This window comes from Alosa sapidissima, chromosome 12 (assembly GCF_018492685.1).
Source record: "Alosa sapidissima isolate fAloSap1 chromosome 12, fAloSap1.pri, whole genome shotgun sequence".
NCBI lineage: Eukaryota > Metazoa > Chordata > Actinopteri > Clupeiformes > Clupeidae > Alosa > Alosa sapidissima.
The window spans coordinates 9,978,202-10,000,078 of NC_055968.1; the positions used below are offsets into that span (position 1 = coordinate 9,978,202).

Genomic DNA, 21,877 nt, shown 5'->3' on the forward strand with positions numbered 1-21,877 from the left:
ATAGGGATTAGGAGTTGTCGTAGGACAAGTAGTGGGTCACTAGGCTGCGCGGGCCAGGAGTCCGGGTAAGGGGACAGCAACAGGCGATGGTAGGTCAGTCACAGGGATGGGACTTCAGGTGAGATGAGGGCCAAACACAAGGATGGCTGATGACTGGTAATGGTTTGGAGGGAAGAAAGATATATAGAGTGAGTTAGTATTATTATAAGTCATGATGGTTATGGTTAAGTATATCACTATATAGTGTACTAAAGAGAGAAAAGGCAAGAGAGGAAGAGTTGAGAGAGAGAGGCGGAGAAGAGGGAGTTGAACGGCAAGACAGAGAGAAGAGGTAGGAAGGAGAGTTGAGAGAGAGATAGGGAGGGGGAGAGAAGAGGGTTGTACGGCGTGACACATGAAAAGTCCATGACAGCTCTATGCTATAGCAGCATAGCTAAGGCATGGTGGGGGGTAGTCAGCACCAGTGCAGGTATGGTAAGTTACCACCATTGGACGCATGACTGGGGTGCCAGTCACACGACGACACAGCAGAGTGGTCCATTCCAAAAAACCCTGAGGTGGTTGAAGTTCCACACTGCACCATACCTAACTATGGGAAGCACTAAAGAGGTATGCGCGGTAGCAGAAAGCTCTGCCTCCTACAGAATGGGTGGAATGAATAGGCATGTATGGGCGAGAATGTGTGAGTGAACTTTTGAATGCATGAGTGTCAGGTAGTGGATGAGTGGGGGTTGGAATGGCTGAACGTGTCTGAGAATGTGTCTTATGGGAGAGGTTTTTGAGTCTCAAAGACCCTTCTCAATCTCAGATGTAGATAATTAAGTAATATGGCACAAGTAAGAGTGGTGTTGGTAAAGGATATCGCCACAGCTGTGATTTACAGCCATTTACATCTACAGTACATGTATTAATTTAGCAGACACCTTTATCCATAGGTCTCTATAAAAACTGCAGGGGGATCTTCAATAAAAAGCTAGCTTTGAATAGATGTTTTTTTTTCCCAAGGAGAGCAGACAACGCCCAATAAACCCCACCATTCTAAAGTTGGCAGTTCTTTAGTGCTTGTTGGGGCAGTGTGCAAGCACCAGCAAAGGAATCTGTATCTGTTTTCAGTCTCTCAAGGGTATTTTTTCTGTTTGTCAGAAAAGTGCTCATCCCTGAAAGAATATCACAAAACATAACAGACATTGTGAGTGTTAAACAAACAACAACAGCAATGTTTTACTCTGAGAGTTGCCCAACCAGAAATGACCACAGATACAGAGAGTTCATCAGCAGCAGAATTCCTGACATTCCTGGAGATCTCTGGGAAACTCACACCATGTGACCTGACTGAGATATGGCTTGGTAAGGAGTGCCCCCTACTGGGACAACGGTGATAGCATATATATATATATATATATATATATATATATATATATATATATATATATATATACACACACACAGGTGATAGTGTTAATGCATCCACTACAAAGACGAAGGCAAGTTTTAAAAGCAAATATATTGCTGTGATCACAAACGTGACGTGTGTGTTCCCTTCAGACACACCTGTGTTCTCTTACAGACACACACATTTTTGATCAAGCACCCATGAAACCCATTTGTTTTAAGCAGTGTTGCTGGGCAGCCACATAACCAGCTCCATGAAACGTTCTGATTGGATGATCATGAAAAGTTGCCTACTGATGGTTGAAGTTCTTTAGAAAAAATATATTGATCAATGGAACTTGCCAGAACCACAATATTTAGGATACTTGCCCAGCAACATTGCTCAAAAAATGTGCCTTGTGTATCATCAGCATAAGTGTGTCTGTTTGGACACAAAGTACATTCATGCCCTTTCACTATTCCTCCCATTCACAATACACACAATATTCAAAGCTTTTTTAAGTCAAGTTCCTGCACAAATAGTCTAGCTGTACACCCCTGTGTTATCTACAAATGCCACCGCATCAAATATGAATGGCAAACATTCATGTTGTTGTTTGCATAGTAACACAGAGAAAGGATAAGATAACACAGAAGGGAAGACTAAAGGAAAGGAAGTGGTAGTGGTGGAGAACTAGAGCAAACACAGCCATGTGAGAGACCATAGGCTGACTATTAAAGGTTGGGTAGGCGGGGGCTGATTTATGGCCCATGGTATTTGGCTGGCTTTGCTGTGCCTCTGGAAAGGCTAGAAGAAAGGAGCGAAGGAGAGGAGAAAGGACAAGAGGTGGAAGGGGGGGGGGGTCTGGAGCAATTGCGAAGGGAGCAGAAGAGAAGATGGAGGGGAGGAGTGCACAACGTGCTGAGCCGGTCAAAGTCTAGTAGTATCAACACGTTCTGTGCCAGTCAGTCTCTCAGAGAGCACACACTGTTCTTGTGTCTTTTGTCTTTTCTCTGCTGCTGCCAGGTTCAGTGCCTAAGGCATGTGATTCAAACAAAACACACAAACACTTAGTCCCCCCCCCACCAACACACACACACGTATGTAACACATAAGACAACAAAAACTCACATACATACCCATATATGTTCTCTCTTTAACTGTCACACACACACCCCTAATCCCCCCACCAACATACACACACACACGTATAACATAAGACAACAAAAACTGACATGCATACCCATACAAGTTATCTCACTCTCTCACACATACACAAGTTATCTCACTCTCTCACACATACACAAATAAATATGAAGTAGGCCTACTTTTCAAAAATATTAGACACGTTTGAACCGTTGCTGTAAAATGAGCATGCTTTCAGAATGACATGAATATTTTTACTTATCAATCAACCACAAACAAAACACACCCAAAAGAATGTTTTGAAATTCATGGACAAACATGGGTACACTAATGCAAAAGGAAAAAATACATATACAGAATAACTGTGTTAAAACAAATTTCTACTCTGACGCCCTGCACACGCTCCTGTTGCTATATATATATATATAAACACAGACTCAAAAACCAGTCAGACAACTCAGTTATGATTATCAGTCAGCATCTGATGACAGTGGAGGTTTCAAAAGTCAACAACAGAGATAGAGAGATAGATGGAAAAGAGAAGGAGGGAAAGTGAAAGGAGAGAGAGGAGAGGAGGGAGGGAGAGAGAAAGGTAAAGAGAACGGAGGAGTGGGACGGGGCAGTGGGTGTGTGAGAGCGGCTGAAGAGGGTGTGTCACTGGGTGTCTGCAGAGAACACCCAACCCACACACATACAAATGTTTTTCACACTAGGGTGTGTTCATATGCAGCCCCTCCTGAACCCCCCCCCCCCCCCCCCCCAACATACAGACACACAGAAGAGCAAAGAAACAACCAGAAAGCAGGGAAAGAGGGAGAGAGAGAGAGTTAGACACCTTTTCCCAGAGCTCTGCCTTATGCCATGGCTCCATGTGGGCTTGCTGGGATTTGCAGTCTCCTGCTGTTGAGCCTGAGCCTGACTGTGGTGAGTCCCTTCCTTCCATAACAGTGTGTCGGTGTTTTGTGGCAGAGAGAATGCGTGCAAGCTATGTGTTTTGTGCATATTTGTGAGTTGGTGAATTATGGCCTCCTGTCTGAACTACACTGGCTTTTGCAGAGCAGACTTAGTAGACATCCTGGATTCACTTTCTTTACTTTGGGAAAGTTTCTGTGTCATCATGTGCATTCTAAGCAGTATGCTTTTCTGCACGTGGTCCACCATCTACAAACAGACATCTAGTCTGAATTTCTGGCTCTGGTTACATGTGGTTAACCCCAGGGACACAAATGCACTTGCTGTTAGCCACTCATCCGTATGAACATTAACAGATGGTAGAATCAAAAAGGCTTTTGGTTTGGATGCCCTTTTTATTATTTACAAAAACTGTAGGATAACAATGTGAGACGATATTGGCACAACCTCCCAAGCAGTTCTTGCTTTAGCAACAGTTTTGTACATTCATCCAAACATATGATTTATGTTTGTTAAATATATGCTGCCTCCACACCATAATAATATATATATATATATATATATATATATATATATATATGATTAATATCTATGGCTAGAATAATAGCATATATGTTTAATATCTATTACAGGCCTGTGAAATATAGTAGCCATGTGTATAATGTCACTGAGGTGTGTGTGTGTGTGTGTGTGTGTGTGTGTGTGTGTGTGTGTGTATAAGGTTGTAAGTGACAGAGTGTGTGAGGGTTAGGCGAGAGTGGGCAATCTGCCTCAACTCTAACCCTGGTCTGCCAGGGAGATCAATGATAGCAGGAATGGCCTGCAGGCAGAAGTCATATTCCAACATACAGTCATAGCTGGCCCAGACTCAGTCACCAGTGGGGGGGGGGGGACTCCTCAGAGAGCAGGGGTCTATTGCTCTAAGCAAATGTAAAGCTTTTAAAGCTTTAAAAACCGTTTTACACAAATAGCACACATCTATGAATGGGGGTCGGTTTCACGCAAGATCTTTTCTAGTCTCTATGAATATTTTTTCCCATCACCATCAGCTTAATCAGTAAGAGATGAGTTAAAGAGTGGTCTTCAATTATTTAATTAAAATGTGGGCAACCCAGTCACATGCGTTTCATTTCCTCAATGTCTGATAAAAAAAAAAAGAATTTTATTCTTTTTGTTGTTTCATTTGCTTGATATTGTTTTTTTCCCCGATGGATGTCCCTTTGGCATGTTGTTGAAGACTGTTGCGTATATAGGTAGACAACAGCTACAGCTAGCAGGCAGGTACAGTGCTACACTCTGGGGGCATGAACATGGGGGCTCATGAACATGTCCCCAGATTGTAGCTCTGTAGCTGCCTGGCTGCAGCAACCCAAGCTAGGTAGAACTGATTGTTTTCATTTTTTTAACAGTACTCTGTAACTTCGAGAAACAGAGATTTATGTGAAAAATTGCCGGAATACTCCTTTAAGTTGGTCGATGCCTGAGAAAACCACCCGCACATATGGACAAATTGTTCCCTCTGCCTGTCTGCACCCATTTGCTGGAAGATTCATGACATGCCAACACAAAGGCTCTTTTGTTGGCAAGCATGATGAACTAGTGGTACAGTCAACTCAATCTAAATTAATCAGTGCATGACTTCTGACGGAGAAAAGATTAATCACTAACCACCAACTCGCACACACACTTTACAGTAATTGGCTTGTTGTTTTGAAAATAACTGGCAAGTAGTATATTTGCTTCACTGAAAATGAGGACTACCCTCAATGAACCTCCAAGAATAAAAGTTGAATAAATGAATGAAAAAAAGTAGTGTGATGAGGCTGTTATCCCATAACTGAATGATGGAGCAGTAAGGCTGTCATCATGACTCCAGTCCTCTGTGACATTTTGAGTAGTGAGCATGTAGTCAAGGCAGGTGTAGCATGTGGCAAAGTCATACTTTTAATGAAACTATTTATACATAACAATGTAGTCCATTTAAAGGGATATTCCACCATTTGCATGATCCATAATTTTCTACTGTCTTAGATTTTAGTTTCACATTGCAAGTACTGTAACGCTTAACATGACCAATAGGGCTACAAATTGTGGTTAACTAGTGTCGATAGCATATTGCGAGTAGTTGTCAACCATAGGAACTTTAATCGTAGCCTATATAGCCAAATTGAAATAAATGCGAATTTATGATGATAAGCCTGTCAGTTCGACTGGCGACCCAAGCGGCAACATTCTAATCTGAAGTTCTGAACAATGAAGCCTACCCGGAAGTTCGAAAAACTGCAATACATCGCAAATCCGCTAGGGACTGGTCCCAAAAGCGAGCAAATGTCCATAGACTCCCATGTTAAAATGTCCGTTTTCACAGCGTAAATACATGTTTTTAAAGCCTGGTCCCATGGACTTTTATTGTACTTTTCGGTAGTTTCCCAGTGCCTGACAACTGTGAGGGGGGTGAATGTTTTTCTAACTCATTAGTTTAGATCACATTTAGATATAAAATATATGAATAATTAAAGGCGTGGTCGGCTTGATTGACGGCTGACGTCGAGGCATACAGCAGCAGACGTTGCCAGCTGAGTGGAAACCCTGAAACTTTGACGTCTCAGCCATGATTATACACAAAGTTACCACATCCTTTCTGAACATCTTTATTCAAAAAGCTGACATAAAATGGTTTGCTAAGCTATTAATTGAAGCCTACTAACCGACACTTTCAGAAGACTTCGTTCCAGTTTTTTCAGGTAAGTGACATTCATTCCACTACTATTTCACGTAGCACTAGATGTTAGCATTATTTAGCATCGAGTGGGCACTAACGTTAGGCTACGTTAGCGTCATATCGCCTCAAATAAGTTAATGTCGAAAATGATGACCGAATGGCAGAAGCACACACATACATTTAGTTAACTTGAATAAAGTTAACGTTAGTGAAAACCATTGTGCTCCCGTTATGAGTTAGCTTAACGTTGGTCATACTAGCCAGGTGTGAGTCAATGAACAGACAGCTCTAAAGTTAACGTTAGTTCACAAACATACTGGGGCAACAAAGCATGTTCTCGTCAAAAAACCTTTTGTAAATACGCTCTGTGGGAATGCTTAGTCCATTGACAATTTATACAGTCTTTGGGTTGTCACGTTTAAGATAAAAAAAAAAATTCAGCCGAAGCATTAAAAGGCTTGTTGTCGGCTAGCTGAGGCAAAATTGTGAACCGCTATGAACCATTGACCGTATACTTTGAACATGGAGCTGTGATAACAAGCGATAGTTATAACTGACGTTTGAAACTCTTATTGATGCCATTTATTTGTTAAACACAAATTTGAACGAACACTTCTTGTCTATGCAAAGTTTCCCTGTAGGTAATCCAGACAGGCTGGGTGCTGGAGAGGGCTCTGGACTCCTAACTTCAATTCTCGTCTGTGCAGTCGACACTCAGAAGCATCACTTCAGCACTGATTCCATGGTACTTTGACATTTTTCATACATTTAATTGGAGCAACCTACTGGTTGTATATTCCAGACATCGTTACCATATACTGAACAAACATGAATGCATTTCAGACATTTAGAGTGGCCTTTTATTTTGAGCAGTCCAGGGCACATCTGTGCAATAACTATCAAAATAATTTATCATTAGCATCTTTTGATAAGTCACACACAGAAAGTAGTTGCATTATGCCTTCAAATCAGCAGGTTTTGGTTGGACACAGATTGCATAATTAAACAATATGGCACCAGTGGCTGGCTATTGTTTGACTGGACCTTGGCCTAACTATTAATAACTACCTCAATAGGGTGTAGATATGAGCTTATACTGTTTCACTGAAAACACAAAAATACAAGAAATATTTATTCTACATTACTTTAAATACACCACGTTTGTTTTTGCTTATTGCCCGCATAAACAGGGCATGTGCAATAGTTGAATACGCGTGTCCTGTCCCCATTCAGCTAAGTGTTCTGTGAGTTTGTTGTTCATTATAAATATTGGGAGTGAGTCTGCAAATCTTACTTCGTTGTTGTCATATATTTTTAGCTTAATTTGTGAGCACTTGTTCATAGTTTACAGTAAGTTCAAGGATGTGACATATACCAATATTTCTGTTTTTCAGATCTGGAACATTTTGAAATCCTACCAGATGGGGCAGAAGTCATTGAGCAGTGGCATCTTCTGATTTCAAGGACTTTGTTCACCTTTATTTACAGCATTTGCATCTGTGTCTTTAAAGTGATCTAATATGTATTGACTATGTACTAGCTTAGTACATATTAGTTTTTGTTATTTTAGTTTCACAAATTCAGTGGTTAGCTGTAATGCTCAAGATATACAAGTAAAAAAATCACCTTTACTTCTGCATCTGGGTCTTCAATTCAACCTACTGACTGAAGCTGACGGATTTGTATAAATGTTTTTGAAAGCACAGGCAAATTGGTTTGGCATGAGTTTTAATGTAATTCACAGTTCAGAAAAGTTCCATAAACATTTCCAAGTGCAAGTTCAGTGCCATCAACAGTAAGTTTGCTTTCTGATATTTAAAGAACAGAAATGGGTTTGGCATAAGTAAAGGGTAGGTGTAACAGTCCATCAATAGACATAAAGTGAAATGTACTGTATAGTCTCAATGGGTTCAATATCACCACACCCCAGCCAAACCACTTCACCTGGACCTCTAGTCCCAGGTTAGAGCCCATGGACCTCCTTGCCGCCTCCTCCCCATGGCGAACTGCCAAAATAGAAAGGTAAACTTTTCATTAGTACCTATATATCTTACAAGATAATACAATAATGCAAACCAACACTACTTGTTGTAATCAACAAAAGTACAGTTATTGTACAATGCTGTAGTACTATTGTGCGATTTGAAATGGGTCTTCAGTGACAAACTACACTAATATTGGCATTGTTATGCCAAACACCGGACACTGTAACTGGATTTAACGTTTTGATAATAGCCTGACAAGAAGGGGAAATAAGGCAAGCTAACCGAACATGAACGCTGGATCGTGAAATGGCCACCGATGAGAAATTTCGATGTCATCTTAGACCAAGCTACCACTGACAACTTTAGAGCAATATAGCGATTTCAAAACGTGATATTAAGAGTTAATCAAAATGAATTCATGATGTACAAGTTAACTAATACCCTACTACGATTTGTTATCAATTCACACCACACGTTGACAGAATACAGCGAGCTGGCTGATGTTATCGTAAATTAATTAACGTTACAATGATGGCTGCCACTGAGGATATGAGATGCTAACGTTAATCACAAAACAATAAAGGCAAAGATACATTTTTGTCAGTATGAGTTGCTGAACCTGTAACGCTAAACTACTCTACGTTATTTTACCGTAACTTCAGCAAGGGAGGGATAGCTAACGTTAGTTTATTTTACCTAGAAGCTAGAATCTGCAAACTCAACTCTTCATTCTCAACTTTTCAACCGTTCACCCGAATACCTTTCAGCATACAAAATTAAAAAGTGTCTGAACATGGCATTAAGAAACATACATGAACTTCACGTTAGCAGATCAAACTTACCAGCAAATTATGTTACAGCAAAGTCTGTGCCAGTCCATCTTGTAGGCCTAACGTTACAGATAGCAAAGGTGTTTAAGTCGTGATTCACTCGGATCTTTCACCCGTGTCTTTAAATTAACCCATGAGTCGCGAGTCTCTAGTATCATTAACTCGGATCAGTTGAGTCCTACTACAATTCAATCTAAAACGATAAACAGCGCCACACACAAACCTCTTGCAACATTAGCTAGCCTCCTAGCCCTAGCCATCGTAGCTGCCAAAAATGTAACAATTTCGTAGGTAACCACAACTCCACAAATTAACTCAAGCGACTGAGTGAGCAGGCAGTCCGAGATAACTGGTTTATATGGCTCTGGGTTTCGCGATTTGATTTCAGCATACGCTCATTTTTAAAAGATGCATTTAATCCGAAGTCATGTCAGCTCTAGTCGAACTATAAATAAACTATTCGGTTTTTAGTGCTGTGTAGCGCATTTCCCGGTGTTGACAGGCGAGTTTCGAGATTTGAGTTTTGCATTGTTCAGGAGTAGGCCTAGGCTAGGTGATAATGATTGCACCTGGGAGAGGTAGGCTACATTCCCTTTATTATTATAATCACTATTGATAACGCATTATATACGGAACAGGCGAGAATGCATCTCGATCAGCAAGTGTTACTGGGTTTCGCCTGAGCGTTGTAGATAGATACCTTTATATGGCTCTGGGTTTCGCGATTTGATTTCAGCATACGCTCATTTTTAAAAGATGCATTTAATCCAAAGTACTCTCTATGCAGGGAGTAAGGCTGTCACTGTCTATGATTAGTTTTATTTTATTGTTTACCATCTCATTCAGTGCTATATGATCCAGGGCTCATGACCAAATCAAGCCAATATAATAGCCAGTAGCCACAATGAGCCCATGCAGCCACCCTGTTTCGACAATCAAAGGTAACGCACAGAACGGCCAGCAGACAGATAATTACGTCCCCAACTCATCTAAAATGTGGTGTCTTGAAATACTTTGGGTTCTACACCATAGATGGTAAAGTGACCGTTAAATATAATGTTAAAGAATGTATCTGTGGATTGTGGCTTTACATCAGTCGAAGTTGACTCCATGTCGTGGTGTCTCACGTAACTCAAAGCCAGGCAAGCTGAGGACAGGCGCTCTGTTCCATCGTCGTTATGGTAACCAAACAAGTCTTCTTCTGTCTAGGTTTGTTTCTACGTTTAAGTGTTGTTCTTCTATGTGGTCCACCTACTGGAGGGGAGTGTTTACAGCAGTTCCGTTTCACACATGCGCAGTCTACGCGTCAAAGTGACGCGCGGTCTCAACTTTCGGTCGACTCAAAGACGCGACGCATGCTGTAAAAATGACGCAATTCTCGTCACGCACTCACCAGTGCCGCGTGCGCGTGACGCAGACGCGGGACCATACTTTAGGCTTTAGAGCTGGCCCAGCACGCTATTCTATTCAGCGCATGAGCGCAGCCCAGGGCAACGCAGCCCATCAAGTTGCTACATACTGTACATCGGTAACACTTCAAATCCCAAAATGCGTTGCATCGTTAATGTCGCCTTTTCTGTTCATAAACAAAACACGTATCCATGCAACCAGACAAACTATCAACGAAAATGGCGAAGCGAAAGATTGATAATCGGAGCTTTCAAGATAGGTGGGAAAACGATTATACGTTCATATTTGTTATATTTTATGTTGTACTATTAAACTGTTAATAGTTGCACGTCCACAGAATTAAATCTCGGACACCGGTTTCCACTGCTTGTCGTTTTACTCCCAATTCCAAAAGCAAGTGTAACATTAAACAGGTTCCCCAATTACACTTTATAACATAAAGTTCCTCTTAAAGAGATAGCTCTCTATTCAGTACATGACATCCCCCCTTTACTTGGACATAAATTCTTACGAAATAAACATGTCTTCTTTCAGGGCAATGTTCTCTGTCATGAATACAAACACAACTAAAATGTCTTCTCAAAACTTACTGTTTGTTTCTCATTTTAAAGTTACCCACAGCATTTAAACTGGTTACTCATAAATCATCTGTAAGATTCAAACACTGGTTATCAGAACTCATATGTAACTCATCTGCTTTAGTACAGCAAACATTTACATTGACAAAGAACAGTCAATTCTTTCTTTTTTTTCCAATCAAAACATGTGACTTAAGTCATGACAAAGTCTTTTAGTCTCTCAGGTGGTTTTCTGTGGCGCTGAGGCCTAAGAGGTGCAGGAGGGCTGCTCTGTTCAGCTGGCACAACAGGATTACTGGAAGTGTCCATAGCTGGTTGTTGCTCTGGGTTTGACCCAGTCTCCCCGTTTCCCACCTCTTCTGTTCCTTGTAGGTCTGTAATGTATTTCTTCACACTGGTTGTGTTTCGGCTGTACTGAGTTCCGGCAGGTGATTCCACGGTTACTTTGTTCCCGTACTTGCTTACTACTGTATGTGGTGTTTTGTTGAATGTTGTAGTGAACTTATCCACTTTCTCTTGTCTCATCAGCACTTGATCTCCAACATCCACATCAGAGTATTCTGCTTTTCTCTGCTCGTCAGCGTACAGTTTATATTTCCCTTTTTGTTCTGCATCTTTATCGTTTACTTCCAGATCCATTTGAGCAGATGTGATTTCCGGCAGCTTGCCTCGCATCTTCCTATTGAACAAGAGTTCCGCTGGACTTTTCCCTGTTGTGTTGTGTGTGATTCCTCTGTAAACAGTGGCATATCGCCTAAGCTCTTTCTGCCAGTCAAGTCCATCTGACTGTGCAATTCGGATGCGTTTCATGATTGAAGCATTCTGGCGCTCCACTTCACCATTCGCTTGAGCCCACTTTGGCGTTGTTCTCACATGTGTAATTCCATTCTCAGCACAATAATTTCTGAATTCATCAGACTTGAATTGTGGTCCATTATCGGATTTCAGTGTTACAGGTAGTCCATGTCGACTGAATATCGACTCAAGACTGTCAATCACTTTTTCAGTCGTTGTGGAAGTGAGTATATCATACTCATAGTATCTGCTATAGTAATCTACCACAACTAGGATTGAGTGTTTTGATGGTAGTGGTCCAAGTAAGTCCACGGCTAAATCTTTCCACGGCCCATCTGGCAGTGGCGTTGGCCTTAGAGGTTCGGGTGCATCAGGTCTTGATGTTATCTGACACCCATGGCATGCTCTACAATGTCTTTCTGCAGCTTTGTCTATACCTGGCCACCACACTTTGCTTCTCAGATGTTGTTTGGTTCCAACAATCCCCAAATGTCCCTCATGCGCGAGCATGAGTGCTCTCGCCCGTAAGGCTTTTGGTAACACAATACGGGTACCGCGTAGCACAATGTAGCCAACAACACAGAGTTCATTGACTGTTGGTGCGTATGCCATGCATTTTTCAAAACATCCAGTCTCTATTGCTTTTCTCACCTCTATCAGCTCCATATCATTCCTTGAGGCTTCCTCCACCTCTCTTGTTGTCAGAGCTATAGGGGTGGCATTCACAGCAATGAACCGCACATATTCTTCAGATCCATGTGAATGTTGCTCTTTTATGGTGGTCTTCCCCAACATGCGTGACAATGGGTCAGCGATGTTCGCTTTTCCTGGCACATGGACAACTTTGAAGTCGTATGGCTGTAAACGTAAGACCCATCTTTCCACACGGGCACAGGGTTTCGATCGCGGGCTGTATATTGCCTCCAATGGTTTGTGATCAGTGACAAGCTCAAACTGTCTGCCATATACATAGGGATGAAGTCTTTCACAGGCCCACACCAAACCTAAGGCTTCCTTCTCTGTTTGAGAGTATCTTCTCTCGCAGTCACTCAAGCTTCTGCTCACATAGCAAATAGGAACCATCTCGCCCTGCTGGCGTTGCACAAGCACAGCGCCGAGTCCCGCTGGCACTCGTGTTAGTGCATCCTTATTATAGTACGCCAAGGTTCCAGCTTTCGCCAGTCCATCTTTGAGTGCATTAAATGCTTTTCTTTGCTCTGGACCAAACACAAATTGAGTGTCTTTTCTGATTAGACGTCTCAATGGCTCCGCCAGAGTCGCAAATTCTGGAATGAACCGGCTGCTGTAACAGGCAAGACCTAGAAAGCTTCTCACCTCTGAGGCATTTTCTGGCTCTCTGGCTTCCACTATTGCCCTAACTCTCTCTTCAGTAGGTCCAATTCCTTTGTTTGTCAGCAGGATTCCCATGAAAACTAAGCGATCCATATTAAACTCACATTTTGCAGGATTTAATGTAAGTCCACACTCCCGCAGGCGCTTCAGGACAGCATATAGACGCTGGTCATGGGTTTTCTGGTCTGCTGCATGAACTACAATGTCGTCTGAGATGTTTTCGACTCCCTCTATTCCAGCTAATGCAGATGCAATTTCATGCTGGTACTGCTCACTGGCTGAAGACACTCCGAAGATCAGTCGTTTGTATCTGTAGACTCCATTGTGGACAGCAAATGTTGTGATCTGGCGTGATGCAGGTGTCAACTCCAGTTGGTGATAACCCCACTTGAGATCCAGTTTGCTGAACACCATGGACCCATTCATGCCTTGCAGGATTTCATCCACCGTAGGTATAGGGTATCGTTCTCTGACGATGGCACGGTTTGCTTGACGCATATCCAGGCATAATCTGATTTCAGAGTTGGCTTTTGGTACAACTACTACTGGGTTGACCCATGGAGTAGGACCATTCACTTCTTCTATTATGTCCGTGTCTAACAGTTCTTTTATTTTTCTCTCTACAGGTCCTCTCAAGTTGAACGGTATTCGCCTTAAAGGCTGTGCCACTGGCTGGACATCAGGATTGATGTATAGACTGACTTGTTTGTCTTTTAGCTTTCCCACACCCCGAAACACATCAGGATACTGTGCCAGTACAGACTGTTTTAGATCTGCTATTACTGCTATATCCGTTCCAATTCTCAGTACTCCAAGCTTTGCTGCTGTGTCCTTTCCTAATAATGGTTCACCATGTCCTTTGATGACAATAAACTCAGCATATTCACTGGAATTTCCAATCTTAGTTTCACACTTGAAAGCTCCATTTACTGTCAGTGGCTGGTTGGACGAATAAGCATATAGCTTCCTGTCTGCTGAGAGATAGGAATGGCATTTTATGTGTTCATTTTTCAGTTCCCCCCATGTGTTCTCATCAACTATATTGCAGGTAGCACCAGAGTCTATGAGCATCTTCAAGTTTACTCCTCCCAGGCACACGTTCAGCCTATTTTGCATGGAGTTGTCTGTCACCAAAAATGCATAATCTGTCTGTTCTTCCACATTATTTACAGTTTGTTTCCTATTCTTTTTGGTCCTGCATACTTTGGAAAAGTGGTCATTTCCATTACATTTGTGGCACTTCTGACCTCTAGCTGGGCATTTTGGATCTTTGCCGAAGTGATCTGTATTTCCACATCTATAGCATTGGTGCAGTTCTGACTTACTTTTCTGTGTATTTTGAAGTCTCTTAAATTTAGCTTGATTGTGCTTTGGTCCTACCCTGTTCACACGTTCTGTATTTGCACTTGCAGCTTCTCCTCCCGTTGTTAGAGACAACTGCTCCTCAATCCTCTCGCAGAGTGATGCGACGTCCAACGCACGTGCCAGAGTGAGGTCGTGTCCCTCTTCCAAAAGTTTTCGGCGAACGTAGCTGGAGGAACATCGTGCCACGACTGCGTCACGAATCTGATTGTTCATATCGGCACCAAATGCACAATCCCTGGCCTCTTGCCTGAGCCTTGTTGTAAACTGTTGCACTGTCTCTCCTTGTTTTTGCGAAAGTGCATGGAATGACTGCCGCGCAAAAGCAGTATTTACACGAGGTACAAAGTAATCATTCAGGGCTTGCGTTGCAGCTCCGTAATCAGCCACACCACCCGTGTTAGGCAAGGTAGTAAAAATGTCCTGTACATCAGGCCCTGCATGGTGTAGAAGTAATGCTCTCCTGCGTTGTAAAGTTGCAGCAGGTGTATCTCTATTGACTAAAAGTCCTTTGCCGTCGGCAAAAAGTTCAAATGAATTTAGCCATCGAGTCCACCGTCGACCTAATGTAGCCGGGTCTTTGAAGCACTCAAACATCGGGATACTCACTTTATCCATATTAAAATTCACGTTTTCTCCCGTACTTGTGCTCGCCCACTTCTCGTCGCCAATGTTATATTTTATGTTGTAGGCCTACTATTAAACTGTTAATAGTTGCACGTCCACAGAATTAAATCTCGGACACCGGTTTCCACTGCTTGTCGTTTTACTCCCAATTCCAAAAGCAAGTGTAACATTAAACAGGTTCCCCAATTACACTTTATAACATAAAGTTCCTCTTAAAGAGATAGCTCTCTATTCAGTACATGACAATATTATTCAAGGACAAACACGTTTGCTTGGTATGTGGATTCACCGTAGCTGTCACTAAAGAGTACAACATAAAACAGCACTACGAAACTAAACATGAAGACAAATACAAAGATCTGGATGCGAAGCTTAAGCTACAGAAGGTGGGAGAATTGAAAGCAAGTCTGCTTTCAAGGCAGACTACCCAAGCCAAGTTACAAGTGATGATGCTGCAAAAGCGAGTTTTACTGTTGCACAGGATATCGCGCAAACAGCACGGCCATTCTCAGAGGGAGAGTTTGTTAACTGTTAATAGTTACAATTACAATTTTGATAATTGTTAAATGTTATTTACAATTTTTATAGTTCACCTGCAAAAAATAGGCCAATATATTTTTTCTATTCAGATATTCAATATATTTTTTCTATTAGGCTATATTCAGAAATGCCTGCATTCTATTTTTTTCTTGTGTGTATATAGTTTTAATTCAATAAAAACATCGGTTATTCAATAAATGTTGCGCTTGGCCCGCGACATACTCCCAGTTCTTAATTTTGGCCCCCTGTGAATTTGAGTTTGACACCCCTGCCCTAGACCATTTCAATCTGTTCCTGGAGGGTATCTGATTGAAACGTTCAAAACCAATGCAGATAGCCTACTTTGAAATAATGGACTTTAGCATAATATTCTGCAAAAAGTTGACTCTCTTGAAACTCTATTTTACATTTTTGTTTGTCCCCAAGTTACTATTAGCTCAATGTTGTTTTCTGTGCCATGCACCAGAAATGCCTTAGAAACACACCTGTCTGTTTATGCAGTTGAATCATAATCACAGAGCTCATGGATCAGTGACTTCTCCAAAGAAAACGGTGACAAGGCGGAAGTAAATAGGAACTGAATGTTTCGAGTTGGCAGAGGCTGGTGGGACTGCAACTTCAGCAGGTCCAGTCAACAGCACTGTGATGTTAGATGTGTGAAGCCCATGCAGTATGTGTGAACACACTGTGGTTATTGTATTGTCCAGATACACTGACTGAGCACCGCATTCAGACAGGCAGACGAGGGTATTTATATATAGGCTACTGATGATGAGTCTGCCTTACGAAAACATGATCTTCTCTCCAGCACAAGTGCCAGTAATATTTCTGACAGCCGGTGAATCATTCTCTCTCAGTAAAGAAAGATTTCATCTTGAACTGTGACACAGGTACATACCAGCATAATATCACATGTCTGTAGGTACAGTATATACAACACGTGCATTTGACCAACCACAGTAGAATCCAACATTACATAACTTTATTTTGAATTCATCCAATCTGATTTACACTACAATCTGGCTAACAGTACAGATTTTCTTTCTTTCACATGTGCAACATGGGTATAAAAACCTCATGATTGAGGCACTGTTGGGAAAGAAAAGGGACACACACACACAATCTCCACAAACACGTGAACACAGAAATACTAAATCAGCATTCCAGCCTGAACACACACACACACACCTGGAACAGGTGTGGCCATGCTGAATCGAATGAAAACAAACGTGTACCTGCACTTTGCAGACAAGATTATCCTTGTTTTAACAAATCACTCAAGTACTATATACATATGGATTATATGCTCCATTAAAATGCATTATTGCAAAAAGCTCCCAAAGTATATACTTTTAAAATAACTTATTCAAGACCCATCTTGGACCAAAATAGTCTAAGAATTACTGCCTACTGGTGACAGACATTATAAATGACAAGCACATCTGTTTCACCCCTGAAGTTTTTCCGAGTAGAAGCAATAGCTGGGAAGAATGCCACACTCCGGCGGCAGAAGAGAGAATGGATCATCCCTCCAACCAAACTGATGGAGAATATTGACCACACCCACAAAGAGCATATTGCGAAAGTAAGGACTCTTGAGCTATGAGAATTTGTATGGGGGCTTTCCTTTGTGAGGCAACCTGTCTGTGTTGTGACTTTGGTGCCTGTTACAATATATTTCAATTGCATACAATATTGAAAATGATACATTTTTTCCCTGTGAATGTATAAATTAATTAGTCTACTACCTAGTCATTAGTCAACCATATATGAATGTCTGTATACACATGGGTGTTGGTTGCCAACATTGTTTGTGATCAGTTGAGACAACAGGGCCAAAACAACAATATCTCTATTGAAAACATCAGAACCACTAAACATCAGAACATCAGAACCATTAAAACTAAATTTTCACCAGATTCGCTCAGACTTGGACTCGAAAAACCGTGTTAAGTACAGCTTGTCTGGAAGAGGGGCAGACCAACCACCAGTAAACCTCTTCATTGTAAACCAAGACACCGGCTATGTTACAGTCACAGGAATTCTGGACAGAGAAGAATATAAGCAGTTTGATGTAAGTTGTTTATGGTTTTAAGGTAACTTTTTTATACCAGAAAGGAGAAAGTAACATGTTTTTTTTCCCTCCCACAGCTGACAGCATATGCAAGGTTGCCTGATGGGTCCTTGGCAGAAAATAAGATTGATTTAAAGATCACGGTCCTAGATCAAAATGACAATCCACCTGTATTTCAGCCCCTATCAGCATCAGTAAGAGAATGCAGCCAAGTCGGTAAGAAGGATTCATTGCTCTTAAATCTTAAAATACATGTACAGTTTATCAAAATGCTTGATTTCTCACCCATCCCGGTGTGTCATTGATGGTGCACTTACCACATGACTCATACTGAACGCTCCAGGCACCTATGTTGCGACAATGACGGCCATGGACGCTGACGAGGAAGGAACCCTCAACTCACAGATTGCCTACAGCATCCTGAGTCAAGAACCTGCAGGGTCGGAGCATGTGTTCACTATTGATAAAATGACCGGAGCAATCACTGTGAAGAAACCCATCCTGGACCGAGAGGTAAGAACGAGCTAAACACACTAAGGACACAATTAAGTATAAGTAAGTATATATACTCTTTTGATCTCGTGAGGGAAATTTGGTCTCTGCATTTATCCCAATCTGTGAATTAGTGAAACACACACAGCACGTGTACATACAGTGAGGTGAAGCACACACTAATCCCAGCGCAGTGAGCTGCTTGCATCAACAGTGGCGCTCGGGGAGCAGTGAGGGATTAGGTGCCTTACTCAAGGGCACTTCAGCCGTGCCTACTGGTCGGGGTTCGAACCAGCAACCCTCCGGTTACAGGTCCGAAGTGCTAACCAGTAGGCCACGGCTGCCCCCGTTTGGCAGCAGCCATCAGGGGATGTTCTGCAGGAATGGGGTCAGTAAATCTGTTTACGACCATGCAGTTCTGCGGGAAAAATTCCAGTTCCCCAAAAGATATCTCATAAAGACCACCCATCAAATCAGTGACTGACAATATGAATGACAATATGACAGTATGAATATGAACTGACAATATGGCCTTTCCAGGTCATTGATTTGTACACAGTCGTTATCCAGGGAGTGGATGGTTTTGGAGCTCCAGGTGGAAACACAGGAACTGGGACGGTACGCATAGAGGTCCGAGACATCAACGACAATGTCCCTACGCTGGAGAAGGACTTGGTGAGAGGACAGATGCATGTGGAAAAGGAAAGAATAATGACGACATACAGTATAGATTAGATTCTTGTAGATTCAACTTTATTGTCATTGTGCAGAGTACAAGTACAAAGCCACGAAATGCAGTTTGCATCTAACCAGAAGTGCAAAAAATACACAAAGTATATATACATAGTATAGAAAAGTGGTAAATAGGCAGGTAAAGAAATGTAGTGCAGTATAGACAGTAGTATGCAGTTGGTTTACAGAAGGTGGTTTAGAGTAATATAAATTAGATATAAATATGTGCAGTGTATTTAGCAGTTACTTTATAAGAGCAGAATACATATGGCTGTGATATGAACAATGTATGAACAACATGTACAGATATGTGCAATGTAGTAGCAGTAACAATATAATAGTAGTAAGAATAATATAGATATATGCAGTCTATTAACAGAATATAATATATAATATAATATAATATAATATAATATAATATAATATAATATAAAACAGAATAAATATGGATATTCAGTATGAACCATATAGACAGATATGTACAGTATGTACAGCTATGTGCAGTTTAACAGTACCATTGTAGTGCAGATATAGTAAGATTATAAGAGTATTAAGAATAAGTGTATGTGCAGGATGGATAAGAGTAATTACAGTGTGTACATTTGTAAATAAATAACACTATGTGGGTGAGATGAGGGTAATGCAAACTGTCCGGGGGGCAGGTACGTTGCTGGGGATGTCCGCCTCCTTGTTGTCCCTGTCAAGGTTGCCAAGTTGTGGACACCTCAACAGGCACAGGCAAGGAGGCATCGGGGGGTGGTGGGGTGGTGTTGAGGGTCCAAGAGAGGTCCTCAGAGATGTGGACACCCAGGAACTTCAAGCTGGTGACACGCTCCACCTCCCGTTGATGAGAATGAAGGTGTGTGTGCCTTTAGACTTCCTGAAGTCCAAAATGAGCTCTTTGGTCTTTTTGGTGTTGAGAGCCAGGTTGTTGTCAGTGCACCATGATGTAAGGTGCTGGACCTCCTCCCTGTAGGCCGTTTCATCGTTGTTGCTGATGAGACCAATCACCATAGTGTCGTCTGCAAACTTGACAATGGTGTTAGAGCCATGTACAGGTGTACAGTCATAGGTGAAGAGGGAGTAAAGGAGAGGGCTGAGCACACATCCCTGTGGTACGCTGGTGTTCAGGGTGATGGTTGAGGAGGTGTGGTTATCTAACCTAACAGATTGAGGTCTGTTGGTTAGCAAGTCCAGAATCCAGTTACAGAGGGAGGTATTGATGCCCAGTTCACTGAGTTTGGTGATCAGTTTGGAGGGGATGATGGTGTTGAATGCTGAACTAAAGTCAATGAACAGCATTCTCACATAGGTGTTGTTATTGTGGGAAAAGGCTTGGAAGAGCGAGTCGATGTGGAGTTAGCTTTAGCCTCGCTCAAACTCCTCCACAAGGTATAGGAGATCTGTTTGATAGACACAACACATTTTGTTCCCAAGTGCACAAAAAGATTGTAGTATAAGTAAGTATAAGTATATATACTCTTTTGATCCCGTGAGGGAAATTTGGTCTTTGCATTTATCCCAATTTGTGAAATAGTGAAACACACTCAGCACACACTAATTCCGGCGGAGTGAGCTGCCTGCAACAACGGCGGCGCTCGGGGAGCAGTGAGGGGTTAGGTGCCTTGCTCAAGGGCACTTCAGCCCAGCCTACTGGTCGGGGTTCGAACCGGCAACCCTCCGGTTACAAGTCCAAAGCACTAACCAGTAGGCCACGGCTGCCCCATAATTGAGGCTAAAACGTGGTAAAAGAGTGATTCAGTTATCTCGTGAGGTTAGGATACTAGGAGAAAACTCACATGCTTTAATGTTTTTAAGAAAAAGCATTCCTCAACAAGTCTGTTCATATTTCCTCCCAAGTTACATATTATGGCAACGATCAAAGTGCACACTCAAATGAAAGTATACCTCTGTATTAATGATTGTCATGGGGAATGCTCAGGGGCCCTGTCAGTTAAATGTGACGCTGAGGATCTGAGAGACAGCGGATTCACTCTGAGTAATGCACTGCATACATAACCCTACTGCTTTATCACCTGATATGTGTCCTTTCTCCGTATTCATCCTCAGTACTCTGGAAATGTGGATGAAGGAACAGAAGACGTGGTGGTGGTGATGAGAATCAAAGCTCTCGATGTGGATTTAGAGAACAGCGATAACTGGCTGGCAGTGTTTCACCTTGTGTCCGGGAACGAGGAAGGCCTGTTCACCATCGAAACTGACCCACTGACTAACGAGGGCATCCTGAAGCTGGTTAAGGTATGCAATTTCAGACTTGCATGTTCTGAAATGTCATTGGGGAAGCATTTCACAACAGGATGAAATGCAAGCTTCAAAACAAGCGGTTTCCTTTTGTTTTTGATGAGCATCCTCTCCATCTAATATTGTCACATTTTTCCCACAAGAATCTAAGCTGAATCAGGTAGCACTAGGCTGGCATTCAGCTGTTCAAATGGTGAACTTTTAACAAATGTAATGGAAAAAAATGTTAAACAAGTCATTAAAGACATTCTGTATTTGATTACTTGTATTTTTTTACGTACCACATTACTTGTTAACTCGAGTGAGCTGCAAAGTTGAAGCTACTGTTAGTGTCTTATGTATCTTCTCCTTTCCCCTTTCCCCTATGTGTCATGAACAACTCCAAATAATCCCCAATGCCTCAAACAGCCAGTGGATTATGAGAAAATCAAGAAAATCGACCTGGATATGCTGGTTGAGAATGTTGCTCCTTTTGTCAATGGAACTGCTGTAGCTTTGGGCTTGGAGATAGATTTAGCTGGACCAGGAATAAGCCCTTCAGGAGGTGGAGGAGGAGGTGGTGGTGGGGGTGGAGGAGGAGGTGGTGGTGGTGGAGGAGGAGGAGGTGGTGGAGGAGGAGGTGGTGGCGGTGGAGGAGGAGGTGGTGGTGGTGGAGGGGGTGGAGGAGGAGGAGGTGGTGGTGGAG

The 21,877-nt window shown here is 42.0% G+C and overlaps 1 protein-coding gene and 2 long non-coding RNA genes across 3 annotated transcripts in view; 2 read left to right on the top strand and 1 right to left on the bottom strand.

The window, feature by feature from the left end:
- Positions 1–3,305: 3,305 nt before the first annotated feature.
- LOC121677900 overlaps positions 3,306–21,877 on the top strand; it is a 28,712-nt gene continuing 10,140 nt past the window's right edge. The window contains exons 1-8 of the mRNA XM_042057029.1: positions 3,306–3,442; positions 17,092–17,217; positions 17,551–17,706; positions 17,784–17,922; positions 18,050–18,219; positions 18,739–18,873; positions 21,001–21,189; positions 21,601–21,736. Coding sequence (XP_041912963.1) covers positions 3,380–3,442; positions 17,092–17,217; positions 17,551–17,706; positions 17,784–17,922; positions 18,050–18,219; positions 18,739–18,873; positions 21,001–21,189; positions 21,601–21,736 — 1,114 coding nt within the window. The 5' untranslated portion in view covers positions 3,306–3,379. The remainder of the gene's footprint in view (positions 3,443–17,091; positions 17,218–17,550; positions 17,707–17,783; positions 17,923–18,049; positions 18,220–18,738; positions 18,874–21,000; positions 21,190–21,600; positions 21,737–21,877) is intronic.
- Positions 5,956–7,732, top strand: LOC121677673. The gene is made up of 3 exons (XR_006021061.1): positions 5,956–6,174; positions 6,783–6,897; positions 7,547–7,732. It is a non-coding gene; the product is annotated as an uncharacterized LOC121677673 (long non-coding RNA).
- LOC121677682 lies at positions 7,864–9,082 on the bottom strand. The gene is made up of 2 exons (XR_006021073.1): positions 8,980–9,082; positions 7,864–8,158 (listed from the first exon to the last, which is right to left on the bottom strand). It is a non-coding gene; the product is annotated as an uncharacterized LOC121677682 (long non-coding RNA).